Here is a 20,727-nt window from a genome sequence, read left to right on the forward strand (position 1 = left end):
AGGGTCTCCAGAAGTTCATTGTCACCTCTCTGACAACATTGCAGATAAATTCTCACTAATTTGTAGTAAGATTTACCTTCCAATTGTAATTGATTTTAAATAATTTATCAGACACTTATTGAACTCCTAATTTGTCCCAGATTCTGTGTTCAGTAGTAGCTGTAGGTAGGAGGAGTAAGAGTCTTCCCTTCCCTGGAGTTTACTTTCTTATGAGGGGAACACCCTGCAAGCAATTGATAGCACTAACTAGTGGCAGATTAGAAGTATGAGCATACAGAAAAAGGAGAAGTTTTGTGATGTGGCTGCTGGCAAAGGTATCCTGGAGGTCAATGGGGTCAAGCTTGCTGGGACAGACAAGGAGGAAGAAAAAGGCATTGTAGGCAAAGAAACCAGCATGAGTGAGGCAGGAACTTGAGATGAGTGTCAAGTAACTTACAGAATAGAATTAATAAAAATTTTAAATGAATGGAGAGTACTCTGAGGTTATCACTTGAGTAATGTGATGGCAGTCTTATTTAAACATAAGATTAAAGTTAAGTTCTCATAAGCTAGTTTATCTATTTTTTGGATGTGAGACTCTTAAAGGAATGCTCTCTTGTCCACCAGATAAGGAAACTGAGGCCCAGAGAGACCTATGGCCCTCTTGCTTATTAGTAATAGAGCAAACCCTGGCACAAATAGCCTCTGACTCAAGAACATTTGATTCATCACACTGTCTCCTGAACTGATATATTTATTATGGGCTTTCATTTTCTGCAACAAAATGTTCTTGCACCAGTGTTATATAAGGCATTACATTTTATTGTAGTAAATGAATAGTAGAAATAGAAAGTCTCAGCTGCTCTTCATTACTTAAGAAAAAAACACTGAAATCTTATTGTGAGCTTCTTAAATTATTATAAAGGGAATTTATAATAGGTGCTTGCCAGACTTGGTAATAGATAATTTATCAAGGGCAGTAGTTTATAACCCATTCCTTAAATCTCATGTGGGAGGTTAGAGTATCCACTGGGTTTCCCATAGAGCTGCACATGATAGCACACTCAAGCAGTTCATGAAGTATAAGAAAAACCTTAATGCTTTATCGTTTGACATTTTAACCGAGGAAAAAACACACTTTATAGGTTTAACTTACTGTGACATTTTCTTCTATTTCCCTTCCCCTTCAGGTATCTCCAGGGCAGCTTACTAAAAAGTATAGCTCATGCTCAACAATATTTCTAGATGACAGCACAGTCAGCCAACCTAATCTTAGAACCACAATAAAATGGTGAGTACAACTAGGTTGCCAAGGGCTGAGTGACAGACCCCCCCTCATGCTAAAACCATCCTAGCCATACTTGGTCATTTCAGTCATTTGATTGTCCTTTTAAATGATCAGGTTTAAGAAACTGGTGTCAATTTTATATTACTTTCAAGGACTTAAATTCTGTGACTCTTTAATTTCCATTTTAATCTTTAGAGTGCATGGTGGAAGGGAAAGCCAGCCAGCAAATAAGTCCCAGAAAAAGTACACTTCTTACTTAATACATTTCTGTTGAACATAATGAGGAGGAGAGGTGCTTTTTATTGGCTGTTTCTAGAAAAAAGCATTTCTTTATGAATTATAGGCCTAAAACAATGTGCATTAATTACTTTGGATGCTACTCTTGAAATAAGGAGTAGTTTGCCCCCTACTGGCACCAGAGAGTATCTGCATTTAAATTTGATTGGATTTTTGTCAGATTTTCCCCGTCGTGCATATTTTTTTCCTGCACTATTTCTGTATGAAAGTTAACTTCTCCTTTCTCTCTCCCGAAGAGGGGGAAAATATACCAAACCAATCTTAAGGAACAGATTCTTCTGCTTATTTTCTTTATGGATGAAATTTTGCTCAACTGAAAATTATAAGTTAATAGATTATTTAATTTTTATTTTATATATGTGTATAGATATAGAAATATATCTCCAGAACACTATGTCAGTCCATATATAAGAAAACTACAGCAGAGAACAATGAAAGAAATAGTTTTGGAAACATAGCTGTGGTCAGGTTTATACTTCAGCAAACATGAGCAGTGTTGTGATGATGGAAACTATTCCTTAATTTCCGGGAGCACCTCGTAATCCACAATTGGAGTTGCACTTTCAGAATAGTCTAAGATGAACCTTTCAAGTTTATTTAAGAGAGGGAGAAAAAACAGACCTGGACATGCAGAGCTTCTGGACTTCGAGATTGGGCCAAAGAACATTATTAACATCTCTTTGGGACATGAATGTCGACTTTCCAGAACACTACTTCAAAATATTAATATCCTCATCTTTAATTTTATTTTCAGTCTTGAAAACAATTAGCAACAATTATAAACTTAATTTTGCTTCTAATGCACCAGCTTTGTCAGCTAATTAAATTATCAGTAGCTTTTACTTTAATTAAAAACCACAAGTTCACAATCATATTAATGTAACTTTATCCTTTGTAACAGTAGTTGAGATCAAATTGTGTTTCAGCAAAAACCGAGCCCCAAAAGTCTAAAATTCTAAGTTTTGGCACCTAGCAAGTAATCACTGAATGCTTTTACTCAGCCAAGACATTAAATCCATGTGTTTTTTTAAAAAAAACAAAAACAAAAAAACTCTACTTTGGCTAGAGTCCCCAGCTTTTGAATTCAAAAGATTCTGATGTTTTACTATAATTCAAAAGTGGTTTTAAAGATTAACCTTGCTCAAACAAGTAGGTTTCATGCTTGTTTTTCCCAGCTTCGTCTAATTTGTGAGAGTACAATAAACTTAATTTGCTCTCATTAAGTTTTAAAAATAATTTAGTATATTTATTGATAAAGGTTTACTGAGAAAATAGGGCAAATTGGCTTTTAGGAATGATTCTGAAAAATGTTTACGTTGGGGGTAGCACAATGTTCTCAGTGTGGGGGAGCTTATTAGAATCATTTATGCAACGTTTTCCAAAAATCTCTATTTCAAAATACATGTATTTCCTCCTCTCCTACCACACTCTCACAAGCCTTTTGATCGGAGGAAGGATATGAGACATAATTATATGTACGAAAGTATCCGAGATGACTTATTCATTCCCAGATTTCGTTGCACATTGCAGTCACGTGGAGAACTTTAAAAGCCTTTCTGATGCCCACGTTATATCCAGTGTTGGTTAAGTCAGAACATCTGGAGGTGGAAGCCAAGCAGTTTTTGAAGCTCCTCAGGTGATCTAGCATGCAGCCAAGCTTGAAGAACCACTGCCTGGTTAGAGTGTAGGAGAAAGAGAACTGCTTCTGACCATTGGTGGGACCTTGGGCAAGTCATTTTTAAGCCTTGGTTCCTTATGTGTAAAATGGGTTGTTTAATTAAATGCTATCTAAGATTTAGTGGTCCTTTTCATCATAGAACTTGGATTCTATGATTTTAAAATCAAATTAAAGATTGAAACTGTTTGAAGCACTATAGAAGTATCCATCTTCGATGCTAATAGCATTAGAGGCCTTTTTCGCAAGTGCTCATATTCTATAGACCTAGTTATAAAATTCAGATTTGCCTTCCCTCAATTGTTTTGAGCTTCATTGTAGATACTGAGGGCAAAGGGAAGCATTTAACTTAACTAGGAGAACTCCTTTGTTGCCTAGTACAAAACATCTGTGAATAACTTAAGAATATAGTAACTTAGAGTGTATCTGTTCATTAATATTTTATTTAAACTATTTTGGAAATACCTGTCATTAAATATTACTCTGTGTAGTATTATGCTGCCTTGTTAGCACTGCTTATTTCGGGATAGCTAGACCTACTATTGTTTTTGTGGGTTCTTATATTTGCTATTAAATTTTCTAATTATGATTTTAAATTATTTTATTTGATATGAAACACTATTTTCTTTTATGGAAATAATGGAAAGTGGGCGGGTTGATGGATAGTAAATTAAATCCGTTGAAATGCAGGGCCTAACCTTTTTTTTTCTTTTTTTTTAATACAAAAATTACTGTATGGCTAAAATTTAAGCGTGTGTACAAACAATAAAGCTTATCTAGGAGGAGGAAACGTTTTGTGGGTAGAAGGACAAATGACAGGGAAAATGTATAATAATTTATATATAACTGTGGACCAAAACAGATCTTCTAGCAGTGTATAATCTAGCAGTTTGGTAATCCTTTTTTTTTTGCCAAAAGCCAAAGAACTAAAACAAGAGGGAAAGTGCACATACGAACTGTTCTGAATAAGAGGATTTCAGGGCGCCTGGGCCCCTGGAAGGATCCTGACTCTCCCCCAACTCCCTTTAAAAAAAAGTCTTCATGGGTAACATAACATCAATTGTTACAATTTTCTTTTTCCTTTCACAGTGTGACCTTAGCAATATATTACCACATAAAGAACAGGTGAGCTCTTTTAAAATCTGTCTTTTTATTCCAGCTAATTAATTTGTAAGATATCAAGTTAAGTGTTAGGTAACAATATAGGTATTATTAAACTTATATAGTGCTTTTATTACATTACTGAAGACCCAAAGAGTATTTGTTGATGGTGGGTTATACTGATATTTACCATATTAGAAATTAAATTTCAGTATTTAAAAATTAAATCTACTGTATGTTAGAACAGGGTTTTTATGTGGCACTATTGAAATTTTGAGCTAGATAGTTCTTTGTTGTGGGGGGGGGGTGGGATCATCCTGTGCATTCTAGGATAGTTAGCAGTACCCATGGCTTCTACTCACTAAATGTCAGTAGCACGTCTCCTTCCCTCCACACTGCGTCTCCAGATAACCCTGGGGAACAGAATCTCCACTGATTGGAAACCCCAGTGGTAACATAATTTTTTTTTTTTTTTATTAAAAAGTAACTGTTCCAAAATAAAAGGTTGAGTGAAAAGTATATCATTGATTTACAGTTTTACAAATCTCTTTACTACCTGGCTTCATAGAAGACAGGTCATTTTCATATCCTGTCCTCAGTGATCGGTTTTGAAGAAACAATATGGAGTAGACTCAGCCTCACTCAGATATGTAGTTGGAAAAAGGTGTACTTTTAAAGGCTTCAGATAATTGTGGATACTCTATGATACTTTACTAAAAGTCCACAAGTGCTAATTTCTTAAATCATAATGGAATTTTAAAGCGTAACAGTGAACTTGTACTCTAAGGAACCCATTGATCTATCTTGCACACTGATTGGATCTTTTACCTGTATGTGGTTTTATTTATTTATTTATTTTTTAAAGATTTTATTTATTCATGAGAGAAACGGGGAGAGAGAGAGAGGGAGACAGAGACACAGGCAGAGGGAGAAACAGGCTCCTTGCAGGAAGCCCGACATGGGACTCGATCCTGGGTCTCCTGGTTGAGGCCCTGGGCTGAAGGCGGCGCTAAACCGCTGAGCCACCCGGGCTGCCCTGTATGTGGTTTTATAATATGAATCGGTCAGTTGGAAAGTGCTAGTTCAGGTTTCTTCATACAGTGTCAAAAAAATCACTTGTTAGTATCACCACCCATCTTATCAGAAGAGTCTTTAAGTATTGAGAAACTGTCAAGCTCACAATAGATGAAGGTCACAGTAAAAGGTACAAATTTTCCAAAATCCTGATTTTTCTTTTAGCTTGATAGCCTGGATTTTATCATTGGCAACAAATATTTAAGTTATTTTTCTTGAAGTTTCAGGCTCACTTTGTTCATTTCTTAAAAAAGATTTTTTAGGTTTAATTTGAAGTAAACTATACTCAACATAGGGCTTGAACTCATGACCCCAAGATCAAGAGTCACATGCTCTACCCACTGAGTCAGCCAGGCACCCCTCACTTTGTTCATTTTTAAGAGAATGACCGTCAGTTGTACTTTAAAAATAAAGATTGGTGCTCTGTGAAAAAAAGTGGCTTGTTCAGCTCACAGCTAAGTCACACATGCTTCTCCTTTAACTGTCTTTCAGCATGCAGAAGTGTTTGGTATATACTTTCTACTTATTCAGAGTACTAGAAGGATAGAGGTTTAATAACACTGTTAAATCTTACTGCTTTATCAAGGATGTTCTTAAATAAAGCAGAATATTTTTTCAACTGCAAGTGGCAGTGAAGACTAGAATGACTAGGTACAGCTGGCACCACTGCCTTGATTCATGCTAAGAAACAAGTAGTTTTACTCCCTTTTATTTTTTATATAGTCACTGCAAATGTCAGAAGTATATAAGCAAGTAACGTCGTTAGTATTCCTATTAAAACATTTTTTACTTCATGGGCCCCTGAAAAGGGGAGCCATAGAGGCCTGCAGACCACACCTGGAGAACCAGTGTCTAAATGGGCAGAACAGGGAAGCCTGGGTGGCTCAGTGGTTGAGCATCTGCCTTCAGCTCAGGGTGTGATCCTGGAGTCCCGGGATCAAGTCCCACACTGGGCTCCCTGCAGGGAGCCGTTTGTTTCTCCCTCTACCTCTGCCTCTATCTCTCTCTGTGTCTCTCATGAATAAGTAAATAAAATCTTAAAAAAATAAAAATGAGCAGAACATGTTAGTGTGATCTTTTAAGTGGAAAGACTGATCTCTTTTAAAATTAAAAAAATTACATTTTTAACTCAGCCTATTTAAGAGAAACAAGAAATACGTGATAACATGTAGAGAACTACAGAGAAAAAAACAGAGAAAACATGAATTTCATAATCACATTTATTAAATTCTAAAGACTTTATTGCCCACCACTACTGCTTTATAAAATAAATATCCGTGTATATTCCATTGTGGGGTTAGAATAGTGAAAATATATTTGGTTTACTAGCATTGCCTGCTAGGGAAAGTCCGTATTCTTTAAGTCTGCTCTGGCTTGCTTGGCTGGTCACTGTAGAAGAGATTTCACAGTGGTGAGGAATCCCTCCCTCTTAATGCAAAAGAATTTGTAAAATGGTTTGCTTTGTTGAAGGTTAAGCTTCTTCCACTCCCCTCTCTACTCCCAGCAGATATTTACTAAGATGTTAGTTGCTGAAATAATTTTTTAAACGCATGTTTTTATTTTATAGAGATGCAAATAGATCTTTGGATATTTTTGATGAGAGATCACATCCACTCACAGTAAGTGTCAGTTTTACCACTCACAGTGTCAGTTTTATTAAGTTGTATTTTTCTCTCATGCAGTTGTCTTTATTTCATGCTGATTTGATTTGAAATTAATGACTAGGAGAAAATTACTCCAGCTTGAAGTAAAAAATCATCTTAAGTCTTCTTCCCTACCCCATGTTGTATCTAATCACTTTACAAGGGAATGTTGCATAGGGGATATGATAGAGTAAGAACTGAGTTGCAGCTTTGTAGAATTAGTGAGCTAAAGTGAGTAAATGTCCCCAGATAACAGAAAGTATATCTTTTCAAAAGATAATTTTCAGAAACCACAAACAATATAAGTATTTGCAAATAAACCTAACATATGTTATGATCTCTGTGAAGAAAATTAGAAAACAACTTAAATTTTAAATCCTTTAAAATAGCAATTTTAAAATTTGCTTCCTTAGGTGCTCTACAGACACATGTGACTGGTGACTATTGCATAGGTCAGCACAGTCTTAATGGTTTCAGGAAACTGAAAAAAGATTTTTTTTAATGATTGAGATTTTTAAAATATTTATTTCACATGTACACACACACAAGTGTGGGAGGGACAGAGGGAAATGAAGAGAATCTCAAGCAGACTCCCCGCTGAGCTTGGAGTCTGATGTGAGGTCTCCATCTCACAACCCTGAGATTCTGACCTGAGCCAAAACCAAGAGCCAAAACCAACTGAGGCACCTCAAAAATGTTTTTTCAAAGTTGATTGCAGAGAAGTGTAATGTGGTGATCAACCAGACTCTTGAGCCTAAAAATAACTTACGTTTGGATAGAATTCTGGGAGGGGGAAGTTAGAAAGGAATATATATATACGTTTTCTGAGGTCATGCCTGTATTTTTCTTTAACAGATGGTAGTGTTGAATTGCTATGGTATATTATGATCCCATTGTTTATATTTAAAAGACTAAAAGACATGTCATCCAATCAAAATCATCTTACGGGGCATGTGGGCCCGAGTATAAAGACTACGGTGTTACGGGCACTTAAGTATTTTTCTTCAGTGGATACTTACACTGCATTTTTTTCTTTTTTCAGCGAGAAAAGGTTCCGGAGGAATACTTTAAGCATGATCCTGAACACAAATTTATTTACAGATTTGTTCGTACTCTTTTCAGTGCTGCACAGCTAACAGCTGAATGTGCAATAGTAACTTTGGTAAGCTACTTCTTTCTTCTGTTTCTGTCTTATGCCTAGGGTATGGTCCAGCTTTTCACATAGAAGTATGTTCCTGAAATGATCATCAGAAGTCTATTAAGAGAAACCTATCAAAAGTAAAAATACACACATTCGAGTTTAATAATGTACTCCTTATTCTTCAAAACATTGCTATTGTTTTTTCATTACAAAAGAATTGCTATTAAAGGCAGCAGGAGAAATTTCTGGTTTCTCTGTCCATACCTCAGCACACAAATGTACACACAGTGCACACAGGTATACCCATAGGAGGTGTGCTGGGGGGCTAGGGATAGGGTAGGTAGGCAGTTACAAAACCATCTGGTCCACAGGCGGAGACTCCTTTGATATAGCCCGAAGCTGAATCCCAGATTATCCCTGTATTCCCCAGACAATTCTAACATGTGTCCTGATTGAGAACTATTGCCTTAAATTCTCTGTGCCTTGCTTGATGCATGTTAATCCACCCCTGCTGTCCTCTTGTGCCTGCCTGTGAATCTGCCCAGGAATATAGTGCCAGAAGTACTTAGAAAGGCTTTGCTAGTTAGCCTGCTAAGCTATAGCCATATAGGGACCTTCACGTTATCCATACAGAATTCCTGTGGTAAGATTTTATCATTTGAAAAATAAATCCTATTTAAGTGGGAGGCAGCTGGGATTATTTTTACTCCTGTCTATAGCACACCCAGAGAGGAAGTTAACTGCATGGTCTAGAGGGAAAGAATACTTAGGTCAGTGCCTGTACTCCTTTAGTATCCAGCTAGAATTTAGGATTGGAGATTTGTGCTTTTGAGTAGAGACCCATCAGTGGGTGCTTGGGCCGTGTCGTTGAACTACAGACCATTTGGAGTGCTTAGCCCATGCTGGAGGGAGGCAAGAGTCATACTCCCCTATGGACCGAAAGGTGATGCCAGAAGGGAGAGCAGCTGGGTTGGAAGAGGGGTTATTCTTTGTAGACAGGTTAAGCATGACATACTCATGAGACAGAGTGACACTGTCTAGTCATCACTTGAATATGTGGAACTGAGCATGAGTCCAAGCTAGAGGTAGGGAATTAACTAGTAGCTGTTCAAATGCAGAGAAAAGGATAGAATAAAAAGTGGATAGAAGCTAGATCTGTAAGGACAAACAGCACTTAGGGGACAAGTTGTCAGAGGAGAGGCTAGAGTGGTAGGAACCAGGAGGGAATAATAAAAGAGATGCCAAGACAGGTTCAAGGAGAGAGCGGTGAAAAGGCCAAATGCTGCCAAGCAGTTGCCCATTCCATACCCACTGCGTACCTAGTCTGTGTCACTATTCTGAGTCCTGGGGACAGAGGAGAAAACAAGTGGAATAAAGTTCTTGCCTTTATATAGCTTATATCCTAGCGAGGAAGAGATGAGTTGTTTTTTTGTTTGTTTTTTCAAATAAGCGTTACCTGAATATTTCAGGTAGTGGTTAAATCCTGAGAAGAGAAGGCAGCATGAAGGGGCAAAGTGGTTAGAGGGGCGCACCAGTTGGAGATAGCATGATCAGGACAGGAGGGTAACACCCAAACCGTGACCCACATGATGAAGATATGAGCTCTGGCCTTATAGGCAGAGGGGACAAGGGCAAGATGGAGATGGGAACATGTCTTGTGTTTTCATGGAACAGCGAAGTGGCCAATGGTCAGATGAAGAACGGGAGGAACAACATGGGAGATGAGGTTCCAGAAGGGCAGTGCCATATCTTCCTGGGCCCAGTAGCTCACAGGCCTAGGAAGATGGTAAACTTGTTTGATGAGAAACCTCTGGCAGACCTTGAGCAGGGGTATGAAGTGCTCGTAAGAGGCTATCCTGGCTGCTCTGGGGACAATAGACTGTAGTGGGAGTCAGAGCAGAGGACGAGAGGTAAGGAGGCAGTGACCGTGATACAGCTGCAAAGTGACAAATAGAAATCAGTCAAATCACTGATGAAGGTAGAGGTAACAAAAATTGCCGATGGGTTGGAACAGGATTAAGTCAGATGGAGGCCAAGGCCTTAAGTCAGGGGCTAGGCCAGTAGCAGTGCCCTTTAGGTTACTAGGGAAGACTTGAGTGCAGAGTTGGGGTGAAGGCCCCTGGGGAGTCTAGCGGCAGGCGGCGGGCTACCAGGAGATGAGAAGCCAGCATGGGGCACTTTCTGTGAGCAAAACAAGAGGAGGGGGGCCGTGGGCAATATAAATACATTCATATTGGGGAAGATCTCTGGCAGAGAAGGAAAAAACTCTTCAAAAAGACATTGTGTGAACAGTTCTGCACAAGTGAAAGAAGAGTTACTTCAGTGAGAAGGAAATCTCATTCCTACTGACACAGGAGAGCCAAGGGGTAAATGAAGTTGGGTGGATTCCAAGTTTGCCAGTAACGATGATAGGAAGTTGAGAGATTGCCAGTGTTACAGAAGTGCTTTCCCAGAAAGTACGGAGTTGAGCCTTGTAGGGAGGTTCATGAGTTTTAGGGGAATGGGAGCAGAATTTCACTGAGAACATACAGTGTTCTAAGAACCATTTGTTTTGAAAACAGTCAAGTTTGGAGAATATGGGCAAATCTGACTGGCAGTCTGACAACCTTCAGATGATAAACACTCTAAAATTGGACTTTTCTTCTTGTCAAATGGCATATATACTCTTCTGCAGAGCACCCTTTGAAGTAACAACAAATCAGGGCTTGCCTCTGTAATCTTCCCTCAGCTGTTAACTCTGCCCAGGTCTCTATAGAGCAGGCTTTTGAAACAGGGGAAAGAAATCCGGGGGAGTCCTCTCACGGCAGGTTTAGAGGAGTCCCACGGTTGCAGAACCTGGCAGGTCTCTAGCACTTTAAAAGCGGCAGAATTGACTAAGCTGCAGGTTACGTAAGACAGAAACAAATTATTATGAAATGATAATGGAGATGTGAAGATGAATAAGGGAACAAGAGGAGGACTAGCCTTTGCACAGATGTTCCTTTAAAAGACACCAGATACTAGAGGAATACTTGACAGGAATACTGCAAGACCGGCCTCAAGCACACCTGTTTGAACTTCCTTTCCCGTTGCACCACACGGCAGCCACTGGGAGGCTCTCTTGACCACCAGTTTTTATCTTCGGGCTTGTGCCGCAGAAGGATTCCTTGCTGTGGAAGGGGGAAGGCAAACGTGCTCCTAGGACCCGGGGTTTTACGTATTCAGGTCATCTGGAAGATGACCAATGACCATGTGACAACCAGCCAGGTAGGGTACCGTGCTCGGGGCAGGCACTCGGGTTCATTGAACAGCTTGAATCTGTATCACTTGTACTGAATCAATTCCCTTTATGAATGGGAAGGTTAACAACCCAGTGCCTGTGCTCAGGATGCCCTTCACCGAGATATCCATTCATTGCCGTGACCAAGGCTAGGAATTCACATGGGCAGAGTAGGCAACAGAAGTATCTGACCCACGGCTGTGACCTGGCCGCTGGCTTTGGCTGGCGGAGCCAGGTCTTTGTAGACCTTTGTAAGAATAAAAGGCATGTCAAAAACAGATGCAATCTGTCATTCCTAACAGTTCTTATCACAGCACTTAAACTGAACTAAAATCAAAGACCAGTGCTCTACTTTTGCAGGTTTACTTAGAAAGGCTTTTAACTTATGCTGAGATCGACATTTGTCCCACTAACTGGAAAAGAATTGTCTTGGGAGCCATTCTTCTTGCCTCCAAGGTTTGGGACGATCAGGCTGTATGGAATGTGGACTACTGCCAAATCCTGAAGGACATTACAGTTGAAGACATGTGAGTCTGTAAGGTTTGGGTGAACTTCTAACCATTTCCCAGCGCCGCCTCTGCTCCGGTAAAGTTTACATTTTAAGAAGCAGTTTTAAAGGTTACATTGGGCAGAGAACTGAAATAGGCAAAAATTACAGCCTTCCTATCTGGCTGTGGTATGGCAATTCCTGTTCGCCATCGTTAATTGGTAGGTCTTGATGTGTTACTGTTTTAATAATGTGCGTGGTAAATTGAAGTATATTTTTCTGGTGGTTTTGGCATTTTACAGGCTATCAACACAGTATCATAAGTATCTTCATGGCTTTCTTAAAGCTGTGTGCCAGTTCCAGTCCATTTTTAAGAGGCCCGTGCTGACCTTTAAAATAAATGTTTGGCCACTATTAAGGTCTTAGGTTCTCCAGACTAGTGAGAGGTTATACCTTCAGCTCGAGTCAGCTTCTGCTGGTCTTTCTCTCCTTTTTATCTGAAGTTCTGTTGTTCCAGAAACCATGGTACAAAAGTAGCCACGTGTATGAAGGTTTCAGATCCCATTGCTCCTGCCTCCTCCCCTGCTAGGAGTATTGCACCTGCTTAAAAATAGGTCTGAGGAGTTAGGAAGCTCCTGTTTCTCAGGCTGTCCCAAAAAGCATCACTAGGATATCACCACATACCCGTGGTGGTTGAGGGTCTCCTGGGGCACTGCGGAACCACAGCAGTGCTTTGCGGGGCCTTCTGTTAGCCATGCGGGTGTTCCTCACAGGTGGCATGCTGACACGGGAGTGAAACACCAGACTCAGTGAGGGCTTTCGATTTGGCCACCCTGACTTCCATGAGGGCCCTGAGGGTGATAAGCAGGATGAGCCAGTGAAGTATTTCCAGTAGACGCTCTCAGGGTGCCCGCCTGAGAGTGAAAACATATGTACGTCTTTGTGGGTGGCATCTGGGGAAAATGCGGAAGAACACATCTTGATTCTACAGAACAGCATGGGAAGATTAAGATCATGGCAGGCAGTGGCAGGTTTGTTTTTGTTACCTTTGCCCATTACTCTAGATAAGATTGTCATTCAGAATTACCAAAGTGCATATTTACAACTGAAGTGAGGATACTTAGGTGACTAGGAGAAGGGGATTGTTGGTGGCTGTCAGGGTGGCTCTTAATAGTAGTGTAAACCGAGTGGGCCCTGAGATGCTGCTTGCAGCCATGGTAGCAAATGATGTAATGGCAAATAATTGGAAACGAATCAAAGTAGCTCTGGAAGTTGCAGGAGCTAAAGTGACTTTGATCACCACAGTCATCAGTCTGCAAACTCTGGTTCCTTGAAAGAAGAAAAAATGTGCAATCGTGAACACTAGCCCTACCATGGTGACAGCTGAAATTTTCTCAAAACCTTCAACGCAGCTGGCTGAGACAGATTCTAGTGAAAACCTCAGCACATGCTGCGAAGTGTGCAAGCTCCTAAGAGTGACTTTCCAGGAGCAGGGGTGGCAGTGCCTAGCTACAGGAAGACTGCTTCCCTAATAATACATTTTGTGTACAAACAGAGCAGCACCAGGAGCTAGGTTTATAATAGGCTGCTTTTTATCATCTTTGGAAATTGGAAAGCATTACAACAAAGTGTTTAATACACATTTGTTTTATCTCCCTGCTGTTGACTTCCATTTGAAATAGTCTCATTTTGAGTCTAAATTGAAAAATTGGTGTCTTTCAGCTTTTTCTTCAAACTTTCCAACATCTATGCTTTAGAATATGTTCCCCTTCAAAAGAATAAGTTAAACTGAGCAGCTGCTATTCAGAAGATTTGCTGTGCCTGTAAATGGTGTGCTATTCAGCCATTTGGCTATTTAAAAAACAAAAAACCCAGAAGATGCATATTCTATAGGCATAAGTCTTTTCTCCAGTGATTAAACCTTTATTAATAGACATGTTAATCCTATGAAGTACTGTATTTCCACACAATTAAAATGTATTAGTGGAGAAAATATAAAAGGGATCGTGAAGTGCATTTATTCCTCTAGTAAATTAAGTCCTGATTAGCTGATTATCAAAACATTATCTGATTTACATTTCTATAGACTCACAGCCATATGAACAGGAAATTAAATTTGGAAGTAGGTTCAATTGGGTTTAAAATTCAACAAATGCGAACCTCCTCTCTGCTCATATTCTGAATGCTCCCCGTACCATACAGGAGAGGAGAACATCAACATTTGTTGATCTGTCCAACGGATAAAATATTAAAACTTTAAAACCAAGAAACCAAATGTTATAAAGTAAGCTCCTTTGTGTTTGTTCAGGTATTTTTATGTAATTTTTTAAAAGGATTACCGTGAAAGTGGCAAATTTTATATTTATTTACTTAAACATTTAACAAGTGAGCTTCTGTGGTCACGTGGAGCAAAGGACTACTCCCAACATTTTTCTTTCCTATTTTCTTGAACTTGCCCCCTGCGGGTGTGTTCATTTTCTTCTGGCAAGGGGTGGTGACACATCTCGGGCTTGCATTCCCAACCCGAGAGAAAGGCTGTTTGAGTCCAGTGCTCTACCAGAGGTCAGATCATAGTGAGTTTAGTCTAGCCAAGGCATCTCTTTGATCGTTCTGCCCTCCAGAGTTTAAAAAGTGCATCCTGGCCTGTCTTAGTGACAATTTCTTGCCGTAGTAAGATTAAGGTGAGCGGAAACTTGCATTTATGTGTGCCCTTTGACACAACCCCATGTACTGGGGTGGGGGAGGGGATTCCCCTTTCCATCGAATCTAGCTTTATTTATTTATTTATTTGAGATGAATCCTTGTTGCTTCAAGAGTTTTCGCCCTCAGAGATAATAGCAGTGGCTCTCGATGGATCCATTTGTTGCCGTGGTGATGTGCCCACTCCTTTTGTTGGCGCGTCTCCACTTCAATAAGCCCCTTCCTGTTATCGGCCTGGTGAAAATGTCTGCGAGTTCTTCAGAGCTAATAAACAGCATACATCATTCCTTTCATCTGATCACTATAGTGGGGCCTTGTGAGTGAGCCTGGAGCCTGAATCGTACAGCTGCACTAATGGAACTCTGAAGAATGAGCCCCTGAGTCAGCAGCAGGAGTGCATAAGAGGGCCATAACCTCTTCCCCCTTGTCCCAAACTCAAAGTGCTGGGATGCAGAAAGGACCACAAATAGCTGTACCTTGTTTGAGCGTGAGTTTACTGAGCTACTGGGTAGCCTCTGTTTGTCTCAAAACAGAATTTAGAGCCTCCTAGTAGCTCAGAAGGAGACTTTTGAAGATTGCCCGATTGACTAAAATTGTCTTGTGTTGGTTTTGTTGTCTCCTCCCTTAGGAATGAGATGGAAAGGCATTTTTTGGAGCTACTTCAGTTTAATATTAATGTTCCCTCCAGTGTTTATGCCAAATACTACTTTGACCTTCGCTCCTTAGCAGATGACAACAACGTGAATTTTCTGTTTGCTCCTCTTAGCAAAGAAAGAGCACAAAACCTAGAGGTAAGGCTGTGAAATCATTAGGCGGGGTTTTCTGTTAGCCACCAAAACCAGCATCTGTGGCTAAATCTCATTAAGCAGTGATTAGCAACATGGAAAGCTTTTAAATTAACACATCGAAGAAAAAAAAACATCGAAGAGCTTAACCCTTTGGTGGCAGATTCCCTTTGTCTTTTATGATTTATATGAGGATCTTACATTATGAAAAAATAGATATTTCTTCTGTAACCATAGTTCAGAATATCTTAAATTTAACCTTTTTTTTTTTTTTTTCAAATTTAACCTGTTCCTAATGGTGATGGTTTTCCCTTTGAGCCTCTACCTTTCCATATAATCATACGTGGATAGTTTGATTATATTCCTAATCATATCTATGTACATAATCTATCCACCATTCTTAACTGTTTTTTACTCAGTTTGCAAATTCATGCCAGTGTTTTCTACAGATAACACAGGTCAGTCCCATGAGTTTATTAGAGAAAGCATGGCTCACCTGAGAGATCTATACCTAGACTGTACAAAGTGTGTTTCCAGTACTGCTGTAGAGAGTTCATGGATTTTTAATGGAATGGTAACAAATAAGAGACAAAGTCATTATGGTTTAGGACTTTGAGTATACAGCAGAGTTATTCACAACTGAAATTTCAAAACACATTTAAAATGGACACTTTTGTGGCACCTTGGTATAGCTTAGAATAAGTTATTTTCTGCGATGGTTAATGTGCAGGTGAAATAGCACTTTTTGGTGCTTCGGTCATTAGACCTCTGACCTTCCAACAAAGCCCAGACATGCCTGCCCTGTTAGAATTCGCTTAGAGGATAAAAGAACCAATGAAGACTAGAAGTTGGATGGCTGAGTAAATGCTGATTTTCACCCAGGTGTATGTTCATTACGTTGAAGGAACAGGTGTACCAGGAACAGGTGATATTGCTGTTAGGAGCCCGTCAGAATACCTTTGACATTTTTGGAATCCAATTTGTAAATAAGCAAATTCTTCTTTGCCCATCAATCTAATCCTAGCCTTTTAAGGATATTACCTTAGTGAATTGGCAGGAAGTAGCATTCTCAGAACCTGGGTGTGTAGACCCCCGCTATCCAGGGTAGCAGTAACTATGTGGCTTATCAGTGATGCTTTTTTTTTTTTTTTTTAAAGGCTGGAACCCTCTTTTTTAATTGTTCTTGTGTTCTATTTGACTTTCCCAGGCCATTTCCAGATTGTGTGATGACAAATACAAAGACTGGTCTCGAGCTGCTATGAGAAGGTCTTTCAGCGCTGATAATTTCATTGGTATTCAGCGCTCTAATGCCATCCTTTCTTAAGGGAGGTGTGGGAGGGGTTGGAACACCGTGAACCCCTCATTCTACAAGGACTGGAGAAATACCACCTCTCCTCCTCACAAACCAGCAAAGTTAATATTTTCATCTAAAAGAAAGACCTCGAATTCAAGACTCATGGACCACAAGGATTATGCTCATAGGAAAGAACGGGACTTTGTCATTGCAACACTCTTTTGTCCTTTTTAATGTAAACAGAGTTACAAAAACCACTCCAAAGCAAAAGCTCCAACCCACACACAGATATTTGCTTACTATATTGGTTGATAGCTATGAGCTGAGAGGTTTTTTCTTTTTTAATTCAAATTTTTAGACACTAACTATATGACTTTTTTGTTTTTCCTATTTTTTTTCTTGCCCTCTCCCCCAATATTGCTGCATATTTCTTTAGAATCAATGCAGTATTACCATGAAAACATGGGACTCCTAACAACTCATAAAGCCACTTAGGAACAGACTGTAGCATTGTTAGGTATTGAAGGGTTCTTCCTCCCTATTTTATCATTGAAGCTGCTAGTCATTATTGGCAATCAGTTTAAACCAAAAAGCTGCTGAGTAACACTTGTCATTCAGATTCTTTGCAAGCACTACTTATTAGCATATTAGTATGTTGAGAACCATAAATGGAGAAAGTATGTTATCGATTATCTACTTCTGTTGGGTCCATGCTGCATTTCTTGTGAACTATAATGGTGCTTCTCATTTTCTGGTGATTTTCCATTCTTAAATACGTGTATTAAAAGATATTTTCATAATTCCAGCCAACATGGTGGTCCGGTGGTAACAAGCAGATAGTGAAAAGGAGGTGTCCTGAAAATCTTAGTGCAACTTTAAGCTTTAATATAGTGTGCTTGGGCCCTCCAGGGCACTGCTGAAGTATAAATGCTACCGACTTACAAAACACCATTTCAAAGTGTGTAGTTATGTCGTGTAAACTTACCTAGTTTTGTAAATTTTAGATACTAGACTTTTCCATGATCGCCCCTCTTGAAGATGGCAAATGCTGGCCCAGAACAAAAAAATAGTTTTTCGTTTTAACTATTTTTTTGTTCCTGGCCCCGGAACAAAAAAATAGTTTTTCGTTTTAACTATTTTTTTGTTCCTGGCCCCGGAACAAAAAAATAGTTTTTAGTTTTAACTATTTTTTTGTTCCTGGCCCCGGAACAAAAAAATAGTTTTTCGTTTTAACTATTTTTTTGTTCCAGCCAGCATTTGCCATCTTCCAAGAGGGGCGATCATCGAAAAGTCTAGTATCTAAAATTTACAAAGCTAGGTAAGTTTACAAGACATAACTACACACTTTCAAACGGTGTTTTGTAAGTTGGTAGCATTTATACTTCCACAAGTATCAAAGCTTAAAATTGTACTAAGACTTGAGAGATGCCTCGTACCCTCCCCTTTTTAAAATAGTTCTTTGTAGGGGCTTTGCTGTTCACCTCTTTTGACCACCTGAGTTTCTTTTTTCTACATTTGGTAAAACTTATGAAGAGCCATGGTAATTCACATGGAATAAACTGAAAGGAACTGGACTCTTAATAGTAGTGATCTGAAAGTAGGTGATCTGAAACAGTTCTTCGAGCCTACGGGTTAACCTGGCTGGAAGGGTCTCCTTTCCAGTCCTGTTTAAGAGGAACCCTCACCTCAGGCAAGGCAGGGAGTTAAGTAATCAGTCTTCTAGGAGGTTGGTAATGATGTCACTTAAACTTGAAATGTTAAAAAAAAAAAAAAAAAAAAAAAAAAAAGATTAGTGTTCCTAACCATGTGAAATCTTTCTCCTGCCTTCTCAAATGTAATCTAGGAATTTTGCCTGTAAACCTAGCATGTCTGGGCCAGGGATACCTTTTTTCAGTATAGCAAGGCTTCGTATTATATTGAGTGCTGCGGGTTCCATCATTTTTAAAGGACAGACACATAAATGATAAGGTGTTAACCTGGCTGGAGGGGTCTCCTTTCCAGTCCTGCTGTTTTTAAGAGGAACCCTCACAAAAAAAGACAAAAAAAAAAAAAGACAAAAAAAAAAAAAAAAAAAGGAACCCTCACCTCAGGCTTTAAAGGGCAGGGACAGTCTTCTAGGAGATTGGTTAATGATGTCACTTAAACTTGAAATGTAAAAAAAAAAAAATTATTGTTCCTAACCATGTGAAATCTATCTCCTGCCTTCTCAAATGTAATCTAGGAATTTTGCCTGTAAACCTAGCATGTCTGGGCCAGGGATACCTTTTTTCAGTATAGCAAGGCTTCGTATTATATTGATTGCTGCAGGTTCCATCATTTTTAAAGGGCAGACACATAAATGATAAGAGGTTAACCTGGCTGGAGGGGTCTCCTTTCCAGTCCTGCTGTTTTTAAGAGGAACCCTCACAAAAAAAGACAAAAAAAAAAAAAAAAAAGAGGAACCCTCACCTCAGGCTTTAAAGGGCAGGGACTTAAGTAATCAGTCTTCTAGGAGATTGGTAATGATGTCACTTAAACTTGAAATGTCAAAAAAAAAATGTTCCTAACCATGTGAAATCTATCTCCTGCCTTCTCAAATGTAATCTAGGAATTTTGCCTGTAAACCTAGCATGTCTGGGCCAGGGATACCTTTTTTCAGTATAGCAAGGCTTCGTATTATATTGATTGCTGCAGGTTCCATCATTTTTAAAGGGCAGACATAAATGATAAGGGGTTAACCTGGCTGGAAGGGTCTCCTTTCCAGTCCTGTTTAAGAGGAACCCTCACCTCAGGCTTTAAAAGGGCAGGGAGTGAAGTAATCAGTCTTCTAGGAGATTGGTAATGATGTCACTTAAACTTGAAATGTTAAAAAAAAAAAATTAGTGTTCCTAACCATGTGAAATCTTTCTCCTGCCTTCTCCAATGTAATCTAGGAATTTTGCCTGTAAACCTAGCATGTCTGGGCCAGGGATACCTTTTTTCAGTATAGCAAGGCTTCGTATTATATTGATTGCTGCAGGTTCCATCATTTTTAAAGGGCAGACATAAATGATAAGGGGTTAACCTGGCTGGAAGGGTCTCCTTTCCAGTCCTGTTTAAGAGGAACCCTCACCTCAGGCTTTAAAAGGGCAGGGAGTGAAGTAATCAGTCTTCTAGGAGATTGGTAATGATGTCACTTAAACTTGAAATGTTAAAAAAAAAAAAAAATTAGTGTTCCTAACCATGTGAAATCTTTCTCCTGCCTTCTCAAATGTAATCTAGGAATTTTGCCTGTAAACCTAGCATGTCTGGGCCAGGGATACCTTTTTTCAGTATAGCAAGGCTTCGTATTATATTGATTGCTGCAGGTTCCATCATTTTTAAAGGACAGACACATAAATGATAAGGGGTTAACCTGGCTGGAGGGGTCTCTTTCCAGTCCTGTTTAAGAGGAACCCTCACCTCAGGCAAGGCAGGGAGTTAAGTAATCAGTCTTCTAGGAGATTGGTAATGATGTCACTTAAACTTGAAATGTTAAAAAAAAAAAAAAGATTAGTGTTCCTAACCATGTGAAATCTTTCTCCTGCCTTCTCAAATGTAATCTAGGAATTTTGCCTGTAAAGCTCGCATGTCTGGGCCAGGGATACTTTCTCTCAGTATAGCAAGGCTTCGTATTATATTGAGTGCTGCAGGTTCCATCATTTTTAAAGGACAGACACATAAATGATACATAACAGTATATCAAGTATTACAATCTACCACCTCAAAAAACATTGTTTATGGAGTTCGGAGCTTGGAGAGTTAAGTATTGATTGATTGCAGTTTTATTTTGAAAAGAATGCTACAACTTATGTGGTTTTTCTTCCTCATGTTTATATTAAAAGCTAATAAACTCTATTTTAATTAAAATCCGGCTAGTGTGTTTGTATCCCATCTCTTGGTTCACGTAGCATTCCATCTCTGCCTAACTTGGATTCTTTGAGTCGGCTCTGATCCATGAGCAGGGTCTTGACAGCATTTTCAAACTGATCATTCGTGATTTGGTT

At 39.2% G+C, this 20,727-nt stretch overlaps 1 protein-coding gene across 3 annotated transcripts in view; it reads left to right on the top strand.

Moving 5' to 3' along the window:
• Window positions 1-20,590, top strand: part of CCNYL1 (cyclin Y like 1) — a 38,973-nt gene extending 18,383 nt beyond the window's left edge. For 2 of the 3 annotated variants that reach the window (XM_055345075.1, XM_055345076.1), the window contains 7 exons: window positions 1,170-1,270; window positions 4,329-4,364; window positions 6,982-7,033; window positions 8,100-8,219; window positions 11,818-11,984; window positions 15,273-15,435; window positions 16,637-20,590. In XM_055345075.1, the coding sequence (XP_055201050.1) occupies window positions 1,170-1,270; window positions 4,329-4,364; window positions 6,982-7,033; window positions 8,100-8,219; window positions 11,818-11,984; window positions 15,273-15,435; window positions 16,637-16,753 (756 nt within the window). In that variant the 3' untranslated portion in view covers window positions 16,754-20,590. The remainder of the gene's footprint in view (window positions 1-1,169; window positions 1,271-4,328; window positions 4,365-6,981; window positions 7,034-8,099; window positions 8,220-11,817; window positions 11,985-15,272; window positions 15,436-16,636) is intronic. The other variant, XM_055345077.1, reaches the window with a different exon arrangement.
• The last annotated feature ends 137 nt before the right edge of the window (window positions 20,591-20,727 follow it).

The sequence above is a fragment of the Nyctereutes procyonoides genome, unplaced genomic scaffold (genome assembly GCF_905146905.1).
Source record: "Nyctereutes procyonoides isolate TBG_1078 unplaced genomic scaffold, NYPRO_anot_genome, whole genome shotgun sequence".
NCBI classification, from domain to species: Eukaryota; Metazoa; Chordata; class Mammalia; order Carnivora; family Canidae; genus Nyctereutes; species Nyctereutes procyonoides.